Source organism: Calliopsis andreniformis, chromosome 1 (assembly GCF_051401765.1).
Source record: "Calliopsis andreniformis isolate RMS-2024a chromosome 1, iyCalAndr_principal, whole genome shotgun sequence".
Classification (NCBI taxonomy): Eukaryota; Metazoa; Arthropoda; class Insecta; order Hymenoptera; family Andrenidae; genus Calliopsis; species Calliopsis andreniformis.
In genome coordinates, this window is record NC_135062.1 from 9,587,871 (window position 1) to 9,609,333 (window position 21,463).

A 21,463-nucleotide genomic window follows, 5' to 3' on the forward strand; every position below is an offset into this window, starting at 1 on the left:
TACTCGCGCGTATAGAAACCGAGTAAGAGATACAAAAAATGGTAGAGAGGTCCTCGATGAAATTCTGCTTTGCGATTCTATCGATGGGTTTCGTTTGGAATTTGATCTTTGTGAATCTGAGTTGAGGTTTGTTCAGATTGGTCAAGTTACTTGAATCCAAGTAACTTGAAGCTGGATATCGAGTTTATGTTCGTGGAAGTCTATCCCTTTCCCTTACAATTTTCTGTCGTAATATTATCACCTTTACTGCCGATCTGAAACGTGTAACTATCTTAAACTGCCAACAGTAAAGCTCCCATTGCGCGAACATAGACGTCTCACGCGATGGTGCGTGATCGGTTACTTGCGAAAAATCCTCATCACGCATTAACGCGTAACCGGCAGCGAAGATATTGTAGAAAGTACACGAGCCAGGCTCGTCAAAGTAAGGCAAGGGGCTATTTACTTGGATTCGAGTGGTTTGAATTCAAACTGTCATGAGAAAATAATCAAAATGGCGTCGGAAGAGGTGATCGATGCTGGTTACTTGGTTATGTATTTTCCAAACGAGATATATACTTTTGATAGATTTCTTGATGTTCATATGTTCGTCGATTTACTTGAAATTGTCTTGTACGGTACAGTATACATCATGATGTATATTCAATTAATATGTATTTCAAGGCAAGGGAAAGTTGTAGGGACGTCAACATCACTTAAAGCTTGAAAGGATATTTCAAATCAAGTAATGTAACAGTTCACATTGGTCAAATTGCCCCAAATCATTTGTATTCAAGTCCCTTGAATTCGAGTAACTTGACTGATCTGAACAAGGCTTTAGGGAGCGTGGAAAGTTCGGTTAATAACCGATGCAGGTTGATGCACCAGCTTCTAGCGAATACGAATGATAATGGCTATGAAGAATTTGGTTGCGAGTAGTCTCGAGTAGTTAATAGTGATTAATAGTGGCCAGGAGAATTATGGGCGAAGCTGGGGCAATTAAAAGTGTGCGTCCTGTTGGTAACACGAAGAGAGCCTTAAGCTGCAGTTCTAGGTTTATGGGGAGACGATTAGGGAGCCATTAGGCTGCGGTCTTACAACTCTATTGTGAAGTAGATAGCAATATTTTCGAAAGTAAATTATAGATGTGGGAAAGGAACGAAAGGGGTGATAATATGGCCCTTTAATTTTGTATTTCTCATTCGTAAGTTAAACTATCCTAAACTTTTGCTTAAAATGTAGATAAACTAAGAAGTTAATGTGGCATAACAGGTGAAAGCAAAAGAAAAATAATTTAATCGATTTTAAGTTATCTATTATAAACGTAAATCATTTTAAGATTTCTAGAAAAGTAAGGGTAATAGGGTTCCTTAACAAACATAAAACAGATCTTTAGCAGAAAAATTTAGTAGATCAAAAATGAATCGATATCTAAACTAATTTTTATAGTAGGCAGAGTATAATGACGTCTTTTGCTGATGAATGTCTTTGCTATAAATATGTGCTAGTAACTGGACCTTGTTCTGCATTGGTATATTAACTCACAAAAAATCGAATTTCGAGTTATGGATTTAGTATTATTAAAAATAATATAATTAATGATATTTTTACTAGAAACTGCTTGAATAAAAATTGTTGTAATTTTGGAAGTCTAAAACTGTTTTTATGAATTGTCTTATCAAACAATTGTTAGCTTACATTCTATGTATAATTTTGTGTGCAATTTTGAGTGTAATTAGAATCTTTAATTCTTTAATATTGTATTCTTTATATTACTAGCAAGTCCAAATAAACAAATATTAATGATATATGCATGTATACTACCCTCTTCAGATCCTATCTAATGGTAATTAGACAATTAATTACCTCTCGCGTTTTAAACGAACTAGGTTATATTTTACTTGTAACCTACTATCCATCTATCTATAATTATTTTAATTAATAATATTAGTAATTATTCTACTAAATTTGCTAGAATAGGTTACTTTAGTTAAATTAAAGCTAATTATTTTGGGTTAACACACCAGTATAAAACTATACAAATGAATGATACACCATTTCACAATAATAGTTTTTTACATTTTTTGCAGTTTTTACATCGAATTAAATTTACCATTTATTTAACGTTGCATCGATTTATATTACAAAATATCTAACAAATTCGACTACTTTCGATTTTTAACTCAGACCACTTTCATAATTAACAGCAAAAATATGAAAGTTACGAGGGGGTCACATTTCCAGCAAGGGGCCACCCCTATTATCATCTCTTACCACCCCTTCCTCTACTATTTTCTCTAAATTTCTGAGTCTAATTCTGTACATACTCATACCCAAAATTTGTACCCTCACAATAAATTAATAGAATATTAAATTCTCAACACGAGTGTTCCATCGAGCTCACACCGAGACAACCCTTTACACAGTGCTATCTCGATACAAGTTCAGTGGTACCTTTTCTTAAAATTATTCTTTCACTCGACTCACCCCTTGCCTTTGAAAAATCAAATTCAAGTTTCTATCGTACACGTAAGCTTCCAACTCATTCAAAACCGTGAACTTCCGTCGACACAATAATCTAACTCCATGTGGACACGGTCCTCGAACTAATATCGAGGCAAAACTGTACCCTCATTCAGCGTTATTGCCCTCAGCCGACGGATCCTCCGCGCGAACCACCCCGAAAATAAATTTCGCGGGGTATTGCCGGTTCATTCTAAAGCCGCATAGAATGATAGCTATTTCCGTTAAGGAGAAAAAAGAGGCTGGGTGCTGGTGTCTCTGTCTCCGCGGACTTCTAAAGATAAAGCGTCTGGGGGCGATTCGTCAGGAAAATCGTCGATTCCCTCCAACCCCCGAAACCGCTGAGATATCTCTTTTCGTGAGATCCCCCGATCGAAGGGAGAGGGAGAACAGAACGATCTGTCCTAATCGAGGGTCCCATCGTGGCGCTAGAAAAATAGCCAGCCGCGGATGTTGACTCATTGCCACTCTCACTTTTGCCACGGCGATTTGCATCTCGCATATTTGCGCGCGATGCGCGCTCCGAACGCGAAACGCAACGCTCTCGCGCGCGGGTGCACCTTCCCCGTCGATGCATCGGATACTCCCTCCAGTCGGCGAGTTTCCTCGCGTTTCGAGCGTGTCTCGCGATACTCGGGACAGTAAATTCTCGCGTGGTTCGGTGAGCCCGCTGCGTCGACGCCCGGGGTCTCAGACACTTCTATTTATATTTTGATGTATTCGGGAGACGATTTTTGCGTAGAGGTTACTCATTCACTCGTCGATGAATCGGGACAGGTAGAGGAAGGGAGGCTCGCTCGACGGGCGTGTCCTGTTTAATTGAAGCGAGAAGTGTACGCTTCCCGAAGCGGGCTTGGAGCTCGAGAACTGATTCACTGTCTTTCGAAGGTCTGAGATGGGGACTCTTGCTGGGGATGTTTCGATTTCTCGTTAAGTTGATGTATGTCAATGAAGTAACTTGGCGAAATAAATAGTAGACTGAGGTTACAGTAAATTAGATGAATGTGTGATCAGATGGCAGAGTCTGACATGTGATTAGAGCTGCAAATGTTTCTGTGGGAGTAAGATAAAACGACCTGTGTCATATTTTTTAAAAATTCGAGCTGAGGCCTTCATTCGTACTACAATATAAAATGTAGATAGTCAAGGTTCTTATAACGTGATTAATTCGTACCACGTTGTAAGAAACTCAGAGCTAATGTAAATCAGAGTAATTCGTACTGTGTTATATGGAAAAGAGAGGAATTTCTCGTTAAGTTGGTATAAGTTAATGAAGTAATACCATAAAATAAATAATAAACTGAGGTTATGGGAACTTAGATGAATATGTAATCAGATAGCAGAACTTGACGTGCGATTAGACTGCGAATAAACTTAGGTAAATTAATTTGTAAATCCATGTATCATGAAGTATCACCTTTCGTTTTTCTTAACACTTTTAGGTCCCACTATTCTTGGACTGTACGATTCCTTTTCTGTTCTTTATTAATAATAGTAACCTAAACAAGTTTCATTTATTTATTTACGAGAAGAATCCCATTGGTACACAATAAGAAAGAAATAACAAATAGTAGAACCAAGCAAAAAAAAACGAAAGTATGAACAAGTCACCACATCCGATTTTTAATAAGTACAAGAATTATAATAATCTTATCATAAATCTTGTTATAAAATAAAATATAAGGATATTATTATATAATCTTCAAGTTTTCCTTATCTGTCTACAGAAATACTGTATTTGAAAATTATTCTTGAAAATATAAATGACTAAAAATAAAATACTGACAAAGAAAAGTATTTATGATGCTTTTAGAACACTGCCTGGGGCAATAATTACAATTAGTGATATTGTTCGAAAATCCTATGCGACAATAAATGTATAAATAACCCGACGAGTGAAAGGGTCGAAAGAAATCTGCGATTGGATCTACACGTTTCTGATTGGTTCGAATTGGTGATGCACATACCAAGCCTAACGAATTCAATCCCCCCACCTTCCATCCGGAATCATGACTTATCCTTTTCGTCGAATGCCCACCTAATCGATATAAATAACCCATCGATCCGATAATTGACACCCCCCGAGGATCAATCTCTTTCTACACGACAGAAATTACTTCTAGATAAGCTTAATCCTGCTGCACGAATTCTTATCGATAATGGATGCTCGCTAATCGCGAATAGTGACGAATCGACTATATCAGTACTGCAACTGGTGCAGTTAAAACGACAAATATTCTTTGAAAACATTACTTCTACATTTCGTGCTAAATTCGTGGTTGACTAATACATTGGCAGCTTAGTGCTTTTTTAAGGAGAGTTCAATTTACATAATATTCATTAACTTTTAATAACAGTAGATGTTTAAGGTACAGATTCTTATGTGAAAATATAATTTGCTCTGTTTTATACGATAGAAGTTTATTCACTTGTACTTCCATGTATGAAGACTGCACAAGGGTTGAAGTCTATAGTTATTTAAGGGAATCCTAGTTCTACATTTAGAGAATATAGTTCTACCTTATTTTAAAATCCACGCCTAAATATCAATATATAGTTATTTGAAAAATGTACTTGACGAATGGGTTAAAAAAGTATTCTCGCTTATTTGTTAAGGCTTTTTAAAGAAATCAGTGGATCGTTTTGTACCGACTTCTAACATGTATTTACTAAACTTAAAAGTACATAAATTATTTTTCCCAAGTGAAAATAATCTATTTTAAGTAATAATACAGTATTAATTATTTTCGCTTAAAAAAGATAATTTAAATAATAAATTTTAAATACTAGTAAATATACACTACCGCTCTTAAGTATTCGAACGATTTCACAAGTTTGGAGAATTACAAATTTACAAGAATACACACAAGAAGCTCGGTACAAAAGTTTTCAGATTTCTGCAAAAAATTCCCAAAGAAGACTAAAAGAAAAAGCGTGTAGACCAGAATATCCCTTTAAAGCAAAGTTTGCTTAGCAAACGAGAAGTAGCGATGTCTAGAATTGTCCAAGGATCGAACATAGGTACGAAGAATCACCCATCATGTATGCAAAAGAATTAGATGCCTGGGGTGGTCGTAGGACGCGGGGAAGGTTAATTTCACGCGACACGATGGAAATTCGAGTCGATACGCGTCAATCCTCTCTACAGAGGGGCTACACGCGCCTCGCGCGTCTAATACCCGCGACGCGCGTTATCCGAGTCTGTCTCGTTGCGTTTTGTTCCTCTTATTCTGTCTACGCTCGTCCGCTCGCTGTACGCTCGCATTTCACCGACGAACGGGTTAGCAGTGCACCGACTCAATGGTCCCTAAAATCGAAACGGTGCACGGATTCCCTCGTCGATGAAATACAGTATTCCCTCGTTATAAGCTCCTGGCTATGTTCACTATAACTCAAAATTCCAGGAGAACCCCGATTATCCAGATTTTGATATTATCTGGAGTCTCTGTTATTCAAGGCTTCGATTATTCGATATATAAGTAAGGCTAACGAAATTTAGAAAATTGAATATCAAAAGGTTACTTTATCTGCGAATTTAAAACATTTCAAGATTGGAAATTTTTTCCTAGAAAAGCACTGTACAAATTGAAATAAAAATTATACAGTAGAAAGTGTGTTTTCTGAAGTAAAAAACTTGCATGTTTTAGAATTAATAAAGAATTATTTAGAAGTATTTTCCTAAATTTACTCATAGTATGCACATTATGTATATCTGAAAAGTTTTGTAGGAAAAATGGAAATTCTTAGGAACTAAAACTGGGGAATTTCATCGTTGAGGGGTAAATCTTAAGTCCATTGATAAAAGTCATGTTTTTGCTTACATATACTGCCATTCGTATCTCTGACGACGGAAAAAAGAACTATCAGTGTATTGGTTAACCTTAGAATCGTGATAACGACATTATAAAACTTGTCAATGAGCTGTGGGTTTATAACGAAGAAACAGTCAGCGCAAGAGGAACCCAGAAAATCTCGCAATCAGATGAATTTCGTCATTTCGCAAAAATTCACGTCGATTACAGTGGGCACGAGAGAAGGTGACGGAAATAGGCGCGACAAAAAGTAACCGAGGCGAGCTGTCATAGAAACTGTCATGGAAACGGAACGTTTCGCGATCCTATTCGTCAAATCGGGAACTATGCACTACTAAGTAGGCATATCTCGTCAATGGATAGTTCGTGGCACTGCGACACACGCGAGATCACCTTCAGTCTCTCCTCGGTGACTTTTTGCTAAATCTTCAGAATCTAACTGTGTGTTTAGACCAAGCGAAGTTGTTCTTTCCAAACTTTATAAAACTGGTCGATAGTTAAAGGTCTTTGATTAATAATTGCTCGAAGCTGAATAAAAGCCTCGATTTTAAGCCAAACGAGCACGAATGAATATTCTAACTCGTTCAGCCCAAATGCACCTTAATCTCAGAAACATTCGCGAATTTACGACTTTTCTTAAAATTATATTTTTATGATACAATGCTGTAAACTGAATTTTTAAGTTATGCATTAGAAATAAATTATCTGGGACAATTAACAGCAGATTATTTGTCACATTAGTGTTTTGTGTAAGAAATTTCATCAATCGTAAAGACGAGTGTTTCTAGGGTTAAGAAACGCAATGGATTAGGAATCTCGCGTGTGGCACACGTCATCGCAGAGGACTTCTGCAGTGTCGAAACTCCTTCCTTTTTCGGGTCCCAATTTCCCCCGCGCATGCTCTTTAACTAGTATCGCGAACGTGGCCCCAAATTTAGCGATATTAATAGTCAAATAAAATGGGATTCATGAAACCGTGAAACACTGTTCCACGTGACAGTAACGAGTAGGTACTTGTCCACCTGAGAGGTTTTCACTATTAGTTACTCTCGGGAGCACTCTCAATACCATGTGCCACCATTCGAAAAGTACCTTGCACTCGACTCGCCACAGGTTACTAGCTTTCTCGTGTTACTACGCCAGATATTCATCAATCGCTTGCACAGTAGCAAATTCAACCCTAAAAAGCAACTTGCGGCGTCCGTGCTCTCAGGTGGACACGCTACTGAACATCACTTCACGAGGAACTATACTCAAGATAACCTCTCGCGAAATCACGCTTCAAATACTGCCGCGCTTCCCACCGTTTCTCCAGTGTCATTCCTCCCTCTAATCCTCGAGCCGCTAAAAAGCGACATCCTTACCCAAATCCTTACGCACGAACATCCCCAGCACGAACGAACCGTCGCCGCAATCTACGCACACCCAACATCGACAAGCTACACGTTATCCCAGAGCTCGAAGAGCACGAACGTGAGACAGTCCCCCGAACAGCGAAGTCTCGCCTGTGTCCTCTGCGATACTCGTATTCCCCGCGACGTGTCAGCTATAGTAGAGATGAGATTGCGTGCTAACCTGAAAGTCTAGCGAGGAATCGAAGCATGCCAGCGGCGGAAGACAGGCAATGAGCCGCGGTTCCAGCGACCAGAATTCCACCGGCGATCGGCATTTGCGTTTTTCCTTCTCTTTCCCCCGATTGTCCTGCGTGGTGGTGGTGGTGGCCCACTCGGCTCGGTCTCTCGTGTGTCTGCCGCTGCTGCTACTGGCTGCTGCTGCGTTCCTCCTCGCGTGTACGCCACAGCGAGAAAGAGAGGCTGGTGTAGGAGGGGAGGGAGGGAGGGAGAGAGAGGAAGGGTACAAGAGGAGGAGGAGGAGGAGGAGGATAGGAGGAGGTAACGGTCGTGGGAGCGACAAGGACGGACAGAAGAGTGCCGGGGGTGACGCGCGAGTGTCCTAGCCTAACCTAACCTCTCTTCCTCGTTCGGGTAAAGGGACACACACGGGGGGGCACACACACCGGATGAAATTGCAAGCTGCTCTGCCCGAGAACCGATCCCCGACGGCGTGACACACAACCGGGGAACACCAATCTTGTTCGCGCACTGTTTCAGTCCACGGCACACACTGTTCCCATGCCCCGTGATTTTTCTCCTCGGGATCTTTGACACTCCTGTGTTTCGTCTCTCTTGTCTCTCTTTCTCACACGCGCGCGCACACACACACACACTCTCTCTCTCTTTCTCCTCGTCTCTGTCCGTCTTTCTCCCCCTGACGGCCGGTTTCGTTTACGTGTCGTGGCGGTGTGGCGAGCGCGCGTGCCGTGTCGCGCCAGTGAAAACTCTGCTAGCGCGCGCGCGCGCGAACACGCACATAGAGCCCGACGACGGGGTCTGTCGCTGTGCCCGTGCACGTCTGTAGACGTGCAAGAGAGGGAGTGAGAGAAACCGCGAGGTGGGACACGCACCGGCGATACGGGACAGATAAATGGGCCTGTGGCGCGAGAGAGAGAGGGAGAAGGGACGAGCTGGGGGGGAGGGGAGAGGGCGTACGACGGCGTAAAGTCCCGACGGGATTCTCCTCTCCGTGGGTACACGCTCCGAGGGGCACACGACGCGTCGTGTCACGATTCACACGCACTCATTCGATTCCCGACGCTCGGACTGTGTGGAAGGGTCTCGCGCGCGCGCGCGCGCGCACACACTTCGCGAACCGTTCCCACACCGTTGGAGAGAGGAACGACACACCAGCGCGACGATACGCTTCGAAAACACTGTTATTCCTCTTCGAACCAGCCGACTATCTCTCTCTCTCTTTCTCTCTCTCTCTCTGTATCTCTTTCTAGGCAGAGGATTATATATGTTTTAGAGCGGATATCGAGGAGGAGTGAACACACAGTGAACGCTCGCTATCGTATTAACGCACGATGATAACGTGTCTCTATGATTGTCACAGCGATGATGCTCGTGCTGCCTGCTCGCGACCCTCTCGAGCTTGTCATCGTGAGAGCGCGGTGCGAGAATCCACGGCGCGGCGTAATTCGCGGGCCCTGACGGGCCCCTCGCGACTCTTGTTCGCAGCGACACCGCACTATCGGGCACGGACTACGACCGAACAGCCGAGCGACGACTGACTCCTCCGCTCGCGAGCCACCGGCAACGTTGCCACATCACTACTACCGAGCCACGATCGGGCGAGCCTTCGGCCACCGACGGACAGGTACGACGGTCACTGCGTTCTTGGTGCTGGCGCGCGACCGACTGTTCCATTCGATTCTATTTCTCTTCTTCCTTTCCACGATCCACGACGCCCTATCGATCCTCCCGCCGATCTCTTCGTACACCCGCTCCTTAATTCCGCGTGTCCCCGAACACGCCTGACCGCGCGACTTGTCAACGGGACTGCGAAGGCCTTTAAGCTCGCGGCTGTCCGAGGGTCAGGCTCGCGAGCCGCTAGTTCTCGACTGCGTGGAAGTCCACGGCACTCCGTGATCCAGGCGAGCACAGTGCACAGAGCTAACTGGCCACATCTGTTGTCGATTCGTCGCCGCGAGTGTGCTCCGCGAAGTACAGCGCGGCCGGCCAGTCCGCTCCCTCGCTTTCCTTACTCTCTCGCCTCGACAGCCTTCTCGATACGACCGAGCCTACCTCTCGCGTATTCTCCCCTCGCCCCTCTCCAACGCGCCGCTTTCTTCTCCCTTCCTCTCTCTCTCTCTCGCCCTTCCCGCGTCGACGCGCTCATTCACTCGCTCCCGCTCCCTCGTTCCGTTCCTCTTCCACCGTTCCTCTCGCTCGCGCTCGACACCTTCCTATCCCCCTCTCAGTCCCACTGCGCCGATCTCGCTTCGTCGAATGAATGGCTGTAGTTCGGGAGGGCGGCCGCGGCCGGAAACTGCCGATTGCATCCGGAAATCAACGAGCTTGGACTTCCCGCATTAGAGCGCTTCTTGAATAAAATGCCATTCTTTGAGGATCCTTCCTATGCCTGAGTCATGAAGCCTTTTGGTTCTGCGATTCTTTGAATTTTGTTGCTGTAGGGTTATGGCAGGGGGAAGTGTCCGCGATTTTTAATTGGGGAGGTGTTGTTGCAGGTCGATGGTGTGTGCGATTCGTTGCAGCCATCGCGAGTTCCTAGCCAGTCTTTCGGTGTACGTACCTTTTCGTGCGTGAAATTGTAATACCCTACGTTTTGACGCGTGCATTTCGTTTCTAGCGCACGCCTGCGCATTGTTCCTCTCTGTCCCTCTTTCTAGCGCCGACTCTCTCTGCCTTCGTTGAATCGACGGAACTGCGACTTGGACTGTGTTCCGTAACGGTGAGGTGGATCCTGTAGTTCTAAGGCGAAATTACCTAAGTCACGTGTTTTTGTTTTTGAGGTATCGGCGTTTAAAGTTTTTGAGTTGGACACTGTTTAATGAATTTGTGTCTTTTTGAAATAATCCTTTTAATGTTCTCTGTTACTCTTACAAATAGAAGTTCTAGATATATTCTGAATCTCAGTTCAGGCCTCTATTCAACTTTTTTGAAAATCGGTCAAAAGTCGTTTTATATTAAAGCTAGAGAACTGTGAACCGAACGTGGGTTGCGCGAATGTTGGATGTTCCGAGATCAATTGTACACATTTCTGTCGCACGAAGAGCTGTAATAAGTTCGAAGCTTCACACGCGGACTGATATGATATCTTCGCGATTTCGCGCCAAGGACATAATTTGTTTACCTGAAAATGTAATTACGTATCGCGAGTTGCTCTCGAGAGTCAAATGTACTAATGTTCACACAATTAAATGTGCTCCCGAAAGCACCTATTGTAGAAAACTCAGGTGGACATGACCCTTAGGGAAGTTATTGGCGAAGTTAGGGGGCGCTTGTTGCACGTTCCACAAAAGTGGAGCAGTATTTCGAGTCCAGGATTGGCGGCATTTAAGAGAGCCACAGCGTGTGGGGAAGTAAATTATGCAAAACAAATATACCGAAACTCTTCGTCGGCATACGTCAGCGGGGAAAGGCTACCGTTCTCCCGCGCGTATTTTTCAAACATCTCTTTACGATCCATTTGAAGCGAGCACGCTGAATGGGGCGCAATTTATGGGTACATTTATGAGGACTCGACTGAAACATCTCTATCCGAATTCTTTCCTGTTTATTCACGGGGAATTCTTTCGCGGATTCGAAAGGAAAGACATGAATTCAAAGGTTTACTGGCTTTTTTCCCCCTCTAACGAGATTGGAGGAGGTAGCAAAGGTCGGCGACGGTCAAGTGCAGTTTCTCTTTTTCACGGCGGCACATTCAGTCGAGGAATTACGCAGGGCGATGATGTCACTCTCTGCTTTATCGGCCACCTTTTATTCACCTTCTCCAGTTGTATCAAATTTTATTCACGCGAGCTACGATAAAATCTTGCGTTACGCAAGGCGTTGTGTGACGTAACGAGCCGATTCATAAAGCGAAATGCAGCGTGTGGAACGGTAATCAGATTTGTTTCCTCGGATGCACCGCTGGTGCACACAGCGACATCTACTGGTTTCAAATAAAGGAAACCAAGAAGGACTTGCCAGCGAGTACAATGTGTCGCCCCCTAGCGTTCCTATTAATTTCAATTTCGTAATATTCAATGCTAAAAATTTATTTCCCTCAAGCATTTCGAAATATTAAAATAAAATCTCTGGAAACAAGTAAAAACGATATGGTAGCAATTAATTTTTCAAGAAAGAATAATAATATAATTTACTAAAACTAAACATAACTGAAATTCCCATCTAAAAGGAGGAACTGAGGGTACTGTGTTCCCTCGATATAGACTCATTGCTTACTAACGAGTTTATAACCTGGAACACTCTTTAAAGACTGATAATATACACAATTAAAACTATTTGTAATAAGAAAATATACAATACACTATAGCATGAAAATGTCCTAAAACTGTCCAAGAACGAGTAGACAGTCACTTGCTTCACAGAATGATGAGTTCCTCTCGATCGCTTCGGCATAAAGGACACCGAAGATATATTTAAAAATAGTGCGAGACTATTGAAGCATTTCGCTTCACCTGCCTCCTGACGAGGAACATCTGCGCTGGTCAATCTCGATCCTCGCGGCATTATCCTTCGTGACCGCGCACCGTCGATTCGTCGGTTTCCTCAACCATGGAAATTAATCATCCTTAGACGATGATCAGAGAACTGATAATGGGAAAACGTGACGTCTGTTCGTTCGACTAGGATGCCCCGATCGAGGGAACCGATTCTTTCCGTCGTCCCTTCCCTCCCCTTCTCGTTCCTCTTCTTGCAATTCAATTTCTACGTTCGATCGAGCGATCCCGCCTGAAAGTGATCTCAGGGGGTTTATCGTCCAGCGGTCGTGAAAATAGCCGGAGTCGCGCGAATCGAATTTTTACGGTGTCCGTGAGCATGGAAAGAACGCCTCGGAGTCACACGCGATGCCTTCGTGTCGCTTCGACCGCGATACAATCAATTATCGATCGGAAAATTGGGGTTTTCAGCGAGCGATATATATATATATATATACACATGTGATTGCAAGCTTTTCTTTCGTAATCGTCCCATTTGCCACGGGACTGTAAACCTACGTGCAACGAATCAATACTATGCGTATCGATCATTTATTGCCGTGGAAAAAGGGTTAATGCGGTCGGAGAATGGTTGCTTGAAATATGTTGCAGTTGGGTGTAATTAATGGGTCTTTGGAGACGTGTTTTTGGAGTAATAGTATACTGTCTGCATTAACTTCGTTTTATATTTTTAATGGTTCCATGAAACCTCGCCCCTTTTTCTAGTGAAGGAGTGCAGCAGGAGGCGTTTGGTCGTCCATTTTCTTCATTTGATATTTCTCATAATTCATCACATACATAATTCATCTCATAATTCATAGGGTGATCAGTTTATCAGGCAACCCTCCGAGTGTTGGCAGCATTTATACTAAACACCCATTAGAGGGTTTCTACTTAAACTGATCACCCTGTAGTTCCCATAAACCCTCAAATCACTTCGAATTCACCTCGAATGACTCAAGCTCATACGTAAACGGTACCCCCTCACAGCAGTCAGCCTGGTTCGCCTATGAAATCCTTGGCAGTCGACGGACAGGTCGTCCAATAAATCGATGCCCCGTGGAAGACGCGACCCGCGGCCAGGACATCGTTGTGTGGCCAGGTTCTTCGTTCCCCTGTGCGACTGCGAACGCGTATCAAACGATAGAAATTCACGGGGGGAAAAAGGATCGTGATTTGATAGGCACCGGTGCAATATTCATAACTCAGCCGACGTGGCCATCGGGCGCAGGCGTCGTCGTCGACGTCGTCGTTGTCCTCCGGGTCTCTCTTCGCTCGTTTACGTTTCGAATACGACCGCTGCTCGTTCGTCCAACATCGACACGGTTCTCCACGATGTCGGCGACGACGCTGGTGACGAGCCTCTTCATCCTTGGCTCCCTCTTCGACTGCGCCTTGTGTCAGACGCCGATGACCATGCGTAAGTTTGTCGTTTGCAATACTTTCGGAGACTTTTTTGGTCATGTTGTGTATAATGAGAAGGAAATTTGCGTTTTTGTGGTAGCTAGAGCTGAAGGGAAGTGGAAAATAATAATAATAATAGTTTATTCATTGCCTAGATCCTTTAATATCAGAGTATAATACATGAAAGGGAAAGAAAAGATGTTGAGGAGATGTCAGGAGCAGTTTGGATCTTTGATTCAGGATTTTTCGAAAGATTTCTGCATTTTCTAGACCTGCGATGAATTTATTGGAATTTGATTGTGAAAGTTTTTTTGTTAAAATTGTTCTGAAAGTTCTATCGGAGGATTTTCCAACGAGTTTCAGAAATGAGTGCTTGACTTATTTGATTGGTACCCCATTCTCATTGTTCCTCAGGACGAGGGAAGTGTATATAGGGATAGGAAGAATTAGAATCGTTGACTGTATTTCGATCATTGATTGACTTTGACATGAAACTTTGATTTGTCCCCAATAGGAGAAGTTTCTATACTTTGTATGAATTATGCATGCGGCGTGTCTGTCTAGGACTTGTCGCATCCCCTGCACCTATTGCAATTCTTTTGACCTTTGAGAAGCATACTGAATACAGCAGTTTCAAAGTTTCAACATTTTAGATAATACACACCGTACATCTCAGAAATAAGCAAAGTCTTCAAATCCATTGATACACCCTAAATACACAGTACTTCACAATTTGCTCAAAGAAACACAGTGAAAATATTCCGCTGTCCGCTCGATAATTTGATGCAAACCCTTCCATAATTGGCATGCAATTTCTCCATTAATGTATGCAGATACCTGTCACGCTGTTCGATAGGATCTATCAGACCTACCTATATTTTCATATTTACCAACGTAGCAGAAAATGCACAAAACGCAAGCAGAGTATATTGAATACTCTCACACTTCTATCAAGAATCTTAGATCTTCTACTCTACTGTTTAATTACTTTTAGTGTTCCACAGACTCTCAAATTAACTCACACCACTGATTTCTTACTGTCTCATGCAGTGATAGTGGTCGAAGAGCCAGACGCGCCAATTTTAAGTGTCCTGAACGACGCAGTGCCCCAAGCAGAGAAACATTTCGGTGACGACATCATCACAGTCCACATTTCCACTGTCGAACTGGATCGAATGAACCTGGCGGCCAGTTTCGAGAAAGGTTAGACTGGTAACAGTGTTCTGAAGGCATTGGGCCTATTTTGAACACTGTCTCTATCGATAACAGGTGTCGTGAACCGTGTGCAGGCGAAAAAGAGCCTACATTTTAATTTCTATAACATATTTTACTTTGAACGAACGCTGAGTTAGTTTTGATTCGTGCAACCAAAGAAAAATCGTAATACAAAGGATCATGAGATTCCATTCCTTAAAACCCTGACTCCAGACACCTGGCTCAGTGAGTAGCTCCAAACACGCTTCACGATCTAACGCGCCAGTGATCGTTAGTGATAACTGGACTGCGAATATTTATGGAAATTTCTCTTTTCATAAATGCAATTAGAGAAGTGGAAGCTAATTGAAGGTTTCCTTCAACCTTTAAGTACTATGTAGTACATTTTTGCATATTATATGGATACTGTATGTGCTTCCCTGAATCCATAAAATTTCTCATAAATGCATAAAGCTCCGCAGTCTAGTAATAACATTACTGTTTAATCTCCACCGCAACAGTCGTTCGTTCTTATTCTGGTTTGGTTAAAATCAACTTGCAGTATGTGCTGCCTTATTTAAGGGAATCAGCATGATACTCGACATGACGTGGACAGGCTGGGACAGGCTTCGGAACGTGGCCGACGAGAACGGAATAATATACAAACGTGGCGACTGCAAGATAAACCCGTACGTCCAGGCGATCGATGATCTTTTGATGTTGAAGAACGCGACCGACGTCGGACTGATTTTCGAAGATGAAAGGGGTACGCGCGACCTTCGCCTCGCTTTCTGATCTTTCCCTCGCGCGCGACCTTCCTGCCAGCTGCTCGCCAAACGGCCCCCTTGTTGCAGAGCTGAACCAGAGCCTGTACTATCTGATCGGGAACTCGATCATACGGTTGGTGGTCATCGACGAGTTCACGGAGAAGACGGTGTCGAAGATACGGAGCATGAGACCATCGCCATCTTATTATGCGATCTACGCGAGCACGACCAAGATGGAAGACCTTTTCAGAACGGTGAACAATTGACTCTGATAGGTCCATTGTGAATGTCTATGTGAACTAGGGTCTTATATCGATGATTGGCATCACGTCATGTGAAAATTTGCAAAAATATTTGAGTTTTCATGTGACATCCATGGTGTGAGTCTATGTTTTTTTTTTGCTATAGAAATGTGCTCCAAGATGATAGCTAACCATCTAGGAAGAATTGTTAAAGAATAATGAAAATTATTGATACTATGTTCCTTGCTTACTTAATTGAAATATTTATATGGTAAATAAGCAAGAAAGTGTATTCCAGGATTTAATGAAAATCTTTGAAGCCAATTTTCTGAATTTGAGTTTAGTGTGACTTACGTTTTTATTGTTCTGAATGTTTCAAATCTACTTTCTTGTAATATGAAACAAATTTGTTACAATATGCAACGTGATACGCTTGCAGGCTGTTCAAGGAGGGTTGGTTAAGAGAGACGGGATCTGGAACCTGGTCTTCACTGACCACAACTACAAGGACTTCAAGTACATCGGCGGAGAGATGAGAGTGAATGTATCTGTGAGCGTCATGTCGATGAAGATGGAAGTCTGCTGTCGCCTGATCGGTGAAACTTCTTGCAACTGTCCCCCTGAAGTTCAGGTATCTTGAAACATTTTTTAAAAAAAAAAGGGTACCTTGGAACTGTGTATGCTTTATGTCAAATATATTTTGAATTCAAGGCTACTTGTTTCTGTATTATTTTTTAGATATTTTCTTATTACTTCAAGCGATTACTGGGTCTTGTAGTGAGTTTAATGAGTGAGCTTCAGAAGTCAGGGATCAGCGTAGAAGCTAAGAGTGGTCGGTGTACGTCATCAAATGGCACTCGTACCATTTCAAATGTCACATCCGAAGCGTTCAACAAAAATTTACTGGCAGTGAGTTTTCTCATAGAATTCAGATACAGAGAAGGATCTTATCAGATTTGTACAATTTAAAGTTTTTAATATTTCCTTCCAACAGAAGTTAGGAAGCAATGATACCTTCGAATACTGGCCCGACAAAGGAATGATCACATACAAGGCAGAGATCGAACTGGAGACTTTAAATGACGGTGCTCTAGAGCCACTCGCTACCTGGACCAGATACACGAAAGTAAAGGAAGTGGAAGGAAAAAAAATAGAGCCTGCGAGGAGATTCTTTCGTATTGGAACTGCACCTGTAATTGATGAACTCTTGTACGAATATCGATGGACCGAAATCAGCTAGGGAACTTCATAAGAATCTTTTGTATCAGGCAGTTCCTTGGACGGTGCCCAAAGTGGATTCAGTGACAGGCCAGGTCATAAAGGATGAGAATGGGAAAGAGATTATGGAAGGTTACTGCATAGATTTTATTAAGAAGCTGGCAGAGGTTATGCAGTTTGATTACGAGCTTGTTGTGCCAGAAGATCGACAGTTCGGGAAGAAGTTGCCTAATGGACAGTGGGATGGCTTGATTGGTGATCTAGCAAAAGGGGTAAGAAGTCATCATATTGTGGTTTTACTGAAGCAATGACACAATAAGAAAAGAAAGGTATATTTGGAGTAGTCTTAGTTCTAAAATGTGATACTTAGAAATTAATAATGGTTCAGGGCTGATCAAAAGTTAAACCAAGGAATAGTCCAAGAGCTAAACCAACTTTACAGTATTCATGGAAGTAATTCAGTGACTTACAGCATTTTGATTGAAACATTTCATAACACTTATTTCTCTATTATAGGTTTATTTAAACAGTGCTAATGATAAGTTTATCCCATACTTTGTTGATAGTGTTATTCGTTCCAGCATAGTGACAATGTATTAATCTCGCTAGCGCCAGTAAATGCAACCAGTCACGCATTCGTGCAATTACATAGTTATATCTAACACAGGAAACTGATATCGTGGTAGCAGCCCTTACGATGACGTCAGAACGCGAGGAGGTCATCGACTTCGTTGCCCCTTATTTCGAGCAATCTGGTATACTGATTGGTAAAATTAATTTCTACTTCTAACAATACTTTTCCATAGCTTCTATTTGTATTGCTATAACATCGCTCTGTTTAAGTGATAAGGAAACCAGTTCGCAAACCATCCCTCTTCAAGTTCATGACTGTCCTCAAAGTCGAGGTCTGGCTAAGCATAGTAGGAGCATTGACGCTAACGGGGATCATGATTTGGATACTGGATAAGTATTCTCCGTATAGTGCAAGGAACAATAAGCGCCTGTATCCATATCCTTGTCGGTGAGAAGTGTCAATTTTTATATAAATACTTTATTTTTTTAATACTACTGTATAACTATATTGTATGTATTGAATAACTATTGTACGTTGTTATATCTATTTAATGTCTGGTTCATCACTCGTAGGAACCAAATTTATAGATTATTGTAATTTTTTTATTACGACAGTATTTTGTTACCTTTTCTTTTTTTTGCTTAAATGCTCTTCTTTTCTTCATGTTTAAATATGTATCTTATTATGTATTACCACACTTATTTAATTAACTTTCTGTACATTAATGGGATATTAGTGTTTATAAATAAAAGTATTAATATGAATATCGATGCTATTATTCACTGTTTCAAGGGACTTCACGTTGAAAGAGAGCTTCTGGTTCGCGTTGACTTCCTTCACACCCCAAGGTGGAGGCGAGGCTCCTAAAGCACTGTCGAGTAGAACATTAGTGGCTGCTTACTGGCTCTTCGTCGTCCTCATGCTTGCCACGTTCACTGCCAATCTGGCAGCGTTCCTCACTGTGGAGAGGATGCAGGTACCTCTAATATTCCTCTAAACTTCAGAGGAACCTTGAAATCTAAAATAGCTTTCAAAAGAGCTAGAATCTTTTTTTCTACAAGCTGTCATCTAATTTTAATTTTTTCGTTTCACTCTACTAGTCAAAACTTACTACAATTGTCATCTTTTAAATCACTTTCTAAAATCAAATCTTCTAAATTATCTTGTGTAAACACACAGACACCAGTACAGTCGTTGGAGCAACTAGCCAGGCAATCTCGAATAAACTACACAGTTCTGGCCAATTCCAGCGTTCACCAGTACTTTATGAATATGAAGAACGCTGAGGATAAACTGTACACGTGAGTTGAAATCCCTTTTCTTGAGGTTTCCTTGAAAATTTTATAGTAAGTTATTCGAGTTGGTTATTGAACCTGTTCACAGCGTGTGGAAGGAGATCACACTAAATAGCACCAGTGACCAAGTGGAATATCGTGTATGGGACTATCCTATCAAGGAGCAATATGGACACATACTTCAGGCGATCACACAAGTGGGCCCAGTGAAGAGCTCTGAGGAAGGGTTTAGAAAGGTAATCCCTATAATGTTAGATACACAGGGTGGTAAAGAAAAAGGTCTAGAACTGGAAGTGCTTATAGAACTCTAGAGGAACAAAAAATGTCTAATCAACATACATATGTAGGTTTTACATATGTATATTCTCTTAAAGTCTTGAATTCTGTTTTTATCATCTTGCATATTATATGTAACATAAGTCTCTATATTTTTTATACAAGACAAATTTCAAATTCTCAAATTGTCAAATTCTCATTTTCCCTCCAAGAAATCGCTAATACCATATCCTCATTATTTTTCTCTTCAGGTGATAGAGAGCGAGTCTTCAGAGTTCGCCTTCATCCACGACTCATCTGAGATCAAGTACGAGGTAACAAAGAATTGTAACCTGACAGAAGTGGGTGAGGTGTTCGCTGAGAGACCCTACGCCATCGCCGTGCAACAAGGAAGCCATTTGCAGGAAGAAATAAGCAGAAGGTAGCTGAAGAAACATCATCCAAAACAAAAAGTATATTTTCTCTGCTTTCCTTTATCCAGGATCCTCGATCTTCAGAAGGACAGGTACTTCGAGACGCTGACCTCCAAGTACTGGAACCAGTCCCTGAAGGCACAGTGCTTGGACTCTGATGACAACGAAGGAATAACACTCGAGAGTTTGGGTAAATCGAATTGCAGGCTTGATGACAATTAATTCCTTAAGACATGCTGGTAACGTGAATTTAAGTGTCATGGAGACAGATTCACTAATGAAGGTTCCATGAAAAACTACATTTTTTGTCAACAATCTTGGACAATATTAAAAGTAGCAGAAATAATTATATTACCCTTTAACTGGTATAGTGTTAGTATTATAACACAATGTGAGCAAAGAATTCGCAACTTCTCGGTCTATTATTATCTATAAATAATCAATTTCTGTTAACAAGAATCTCTTTCGATTCTGAGTGCTCCTTTAAAAGTAATAATGAACTCTTCCAGGTGGAGTATTTATCGCAACCCTCTTCGGCCTAGCCCTAGCTATGATCACTTTGGTGGGTGAGGTCCTCTACTATCGAAAACGCAACGACACGCAGAAGGACAAACGAAAGAAGGAGAAGCCAAAGGGCATCGATAACGAGAAGATCATCCTAAAGAAGATGGCCTCGAAGCTGCAAATCAAGCCAGCTCCTACGAACGTGTTCTTCGACAAACAGACGAATCCTCCTCGCGTGTCTCACATCTCTGTCTACCCACGTAACTTTCCCTTCAAAGAGTGAGAACTATCGTTGTTAGAAGGGAAATCCCATCGACGTCGCAGTGATAGCGTTTTTACGGTGAAGAATGGTAATAGACGAAACATTGATTTATTCTGTACGATAGCGGTTGCATATTCCGAGCGTCTCAGTAACACACGTTGTTAATAAAAATGATCGCAGCGCAACCAGAGTGGAAATAAACCTCACAGCGACCCTTTACAACTGCCAGTGTCTTTCACTCTTTCATAACGACTTTAATATCGATCAGTCGCGTTCGACGATTCTTCACGGTTCTCGCGAGTCCAGGAACCAATCGACTGACGATCTCTCGTTTTTTAACTTAGGAATCGTTAAGGGTTCTTGCGAAATACGACAGACGTTGAAAGCGAAGAAGTAGTTAAGCCATATCCCCTCATTTTTCCTGTTCAAATCTTCAAGTTCTATAACAGTCTCAATTTTCAAACTTTCTAAGTTTCAGATATTCAAACACCCAAAGTTTCAAATATTTCTGTTTTCGAAGTTTGAACATTTAAATTTTGGGATTTTTAAATATTCGAAGTTTCGAATCTTTTAAATTTTCAACTATTGAAATTTCTATATATTCAAACTTTTTAATCTTCCACATTTTCAAATATTCAAATTTTTGAATTTTAAACATTTTCAAATACTGGGATTTTTGACGAATCAAATTAAAAAAATTATTATATATTCAAATTATTAAATATTTTAGATCAAATGTTTAAATATTTTAAATCCTTTAATTTTTCAAATTTTGAATTTTTAGAATTTTCAAATTTTGAATCCTTTAAATTTTCAAATATTGTATTTTCTAAATATTCAGATTTTCGAATCTGTCAAATATTCAAATTTTTAGTTTATCCAACCCTAAAAATCGTTTGCAATAGAAATCAACTGAATTCGAGCGAAAGATTTTCA

General features: G+C 41.6%; 2 protein-coding genes across 3 annotated transcripts in view; one reads left to right on the forward strand and one right to left on the reverse strand.

Annotated features, from left to right (window-relative positions):
• The window catches only part of LOC143177135 (uncharacterized), a 61,249-nt gene extending 53,160 nt beyond the window's left edge, over positions 1-8,089 (reverse strand). For both annotated transcript variants that reach the window (XM_076374947.1, XM_076374939.1), the window contains exon 1: positions 7,890-8,089. In XM_076374947.1, the coding sequence (XP_076231062.1) occupies positions 7,890-7,983 (94 nt within the window). In that variant the 5' untranslated portion in view covers positions 7,984-8,089. The remainder of the gene's footprint in view (positions 1-7,889) is intronic.
• A 5,687-nt stretch (positions 8,090-13,776) lies between these two features.
• Positions 13,777-20,717, forward strand: Ir8a (Ionotropic receptor 8a). The gene is made up of 16 exons (XM_076382914.1): positions 13,777-13,798; positions 14,833-14,985; positions 15,539-15,742; positions 15,831-15,997; positions 16,425-16,616; positions 16,724-16,894; positions 16,980-17,177; positions 17,254-17,475; positions 17,871-17,970; positions 18,047-18,224; positions 18,570-18,753; positions 18,957-19,078; positions 19,161-19,308; positions 19,600-19,769; positions 19,830-19,951; positions 20,271-20,717. Exons 1-16 carry the CDS (start codon positions 13,789-13,791, stop codon positions 20,546-20,548), a joined length of 2,619 nt encoding a protein of 872 aa, XP_076239029.1. The 5' UTR covers positions 13,777-13,788; the 3' UTR covers positions 20,549-20,717.
• The last annotated feature ends 746 nt before the right edge of the window (positions 20,718-21,463 follow it).

Bases quoted from the DNA above. Each gene is read 5' to 3' on its own strand.
- Ir8a (XM_076382914.1), top strand. The intron at 18,225-18,569 runs GTGAGAAGTGTC...CACTGTTTCAAG, and splicing joins CTGTATCCATATCCTTGTCG to GGACTTCACGTTGAAAGAGA. The intron at 18,754-18,956 runs GTACCTCTAATA...GTAAACACACAG, and splicing joins TCACTGTGGAGAGGATGCAG to ACACCAGTACAGTCGTTGGA.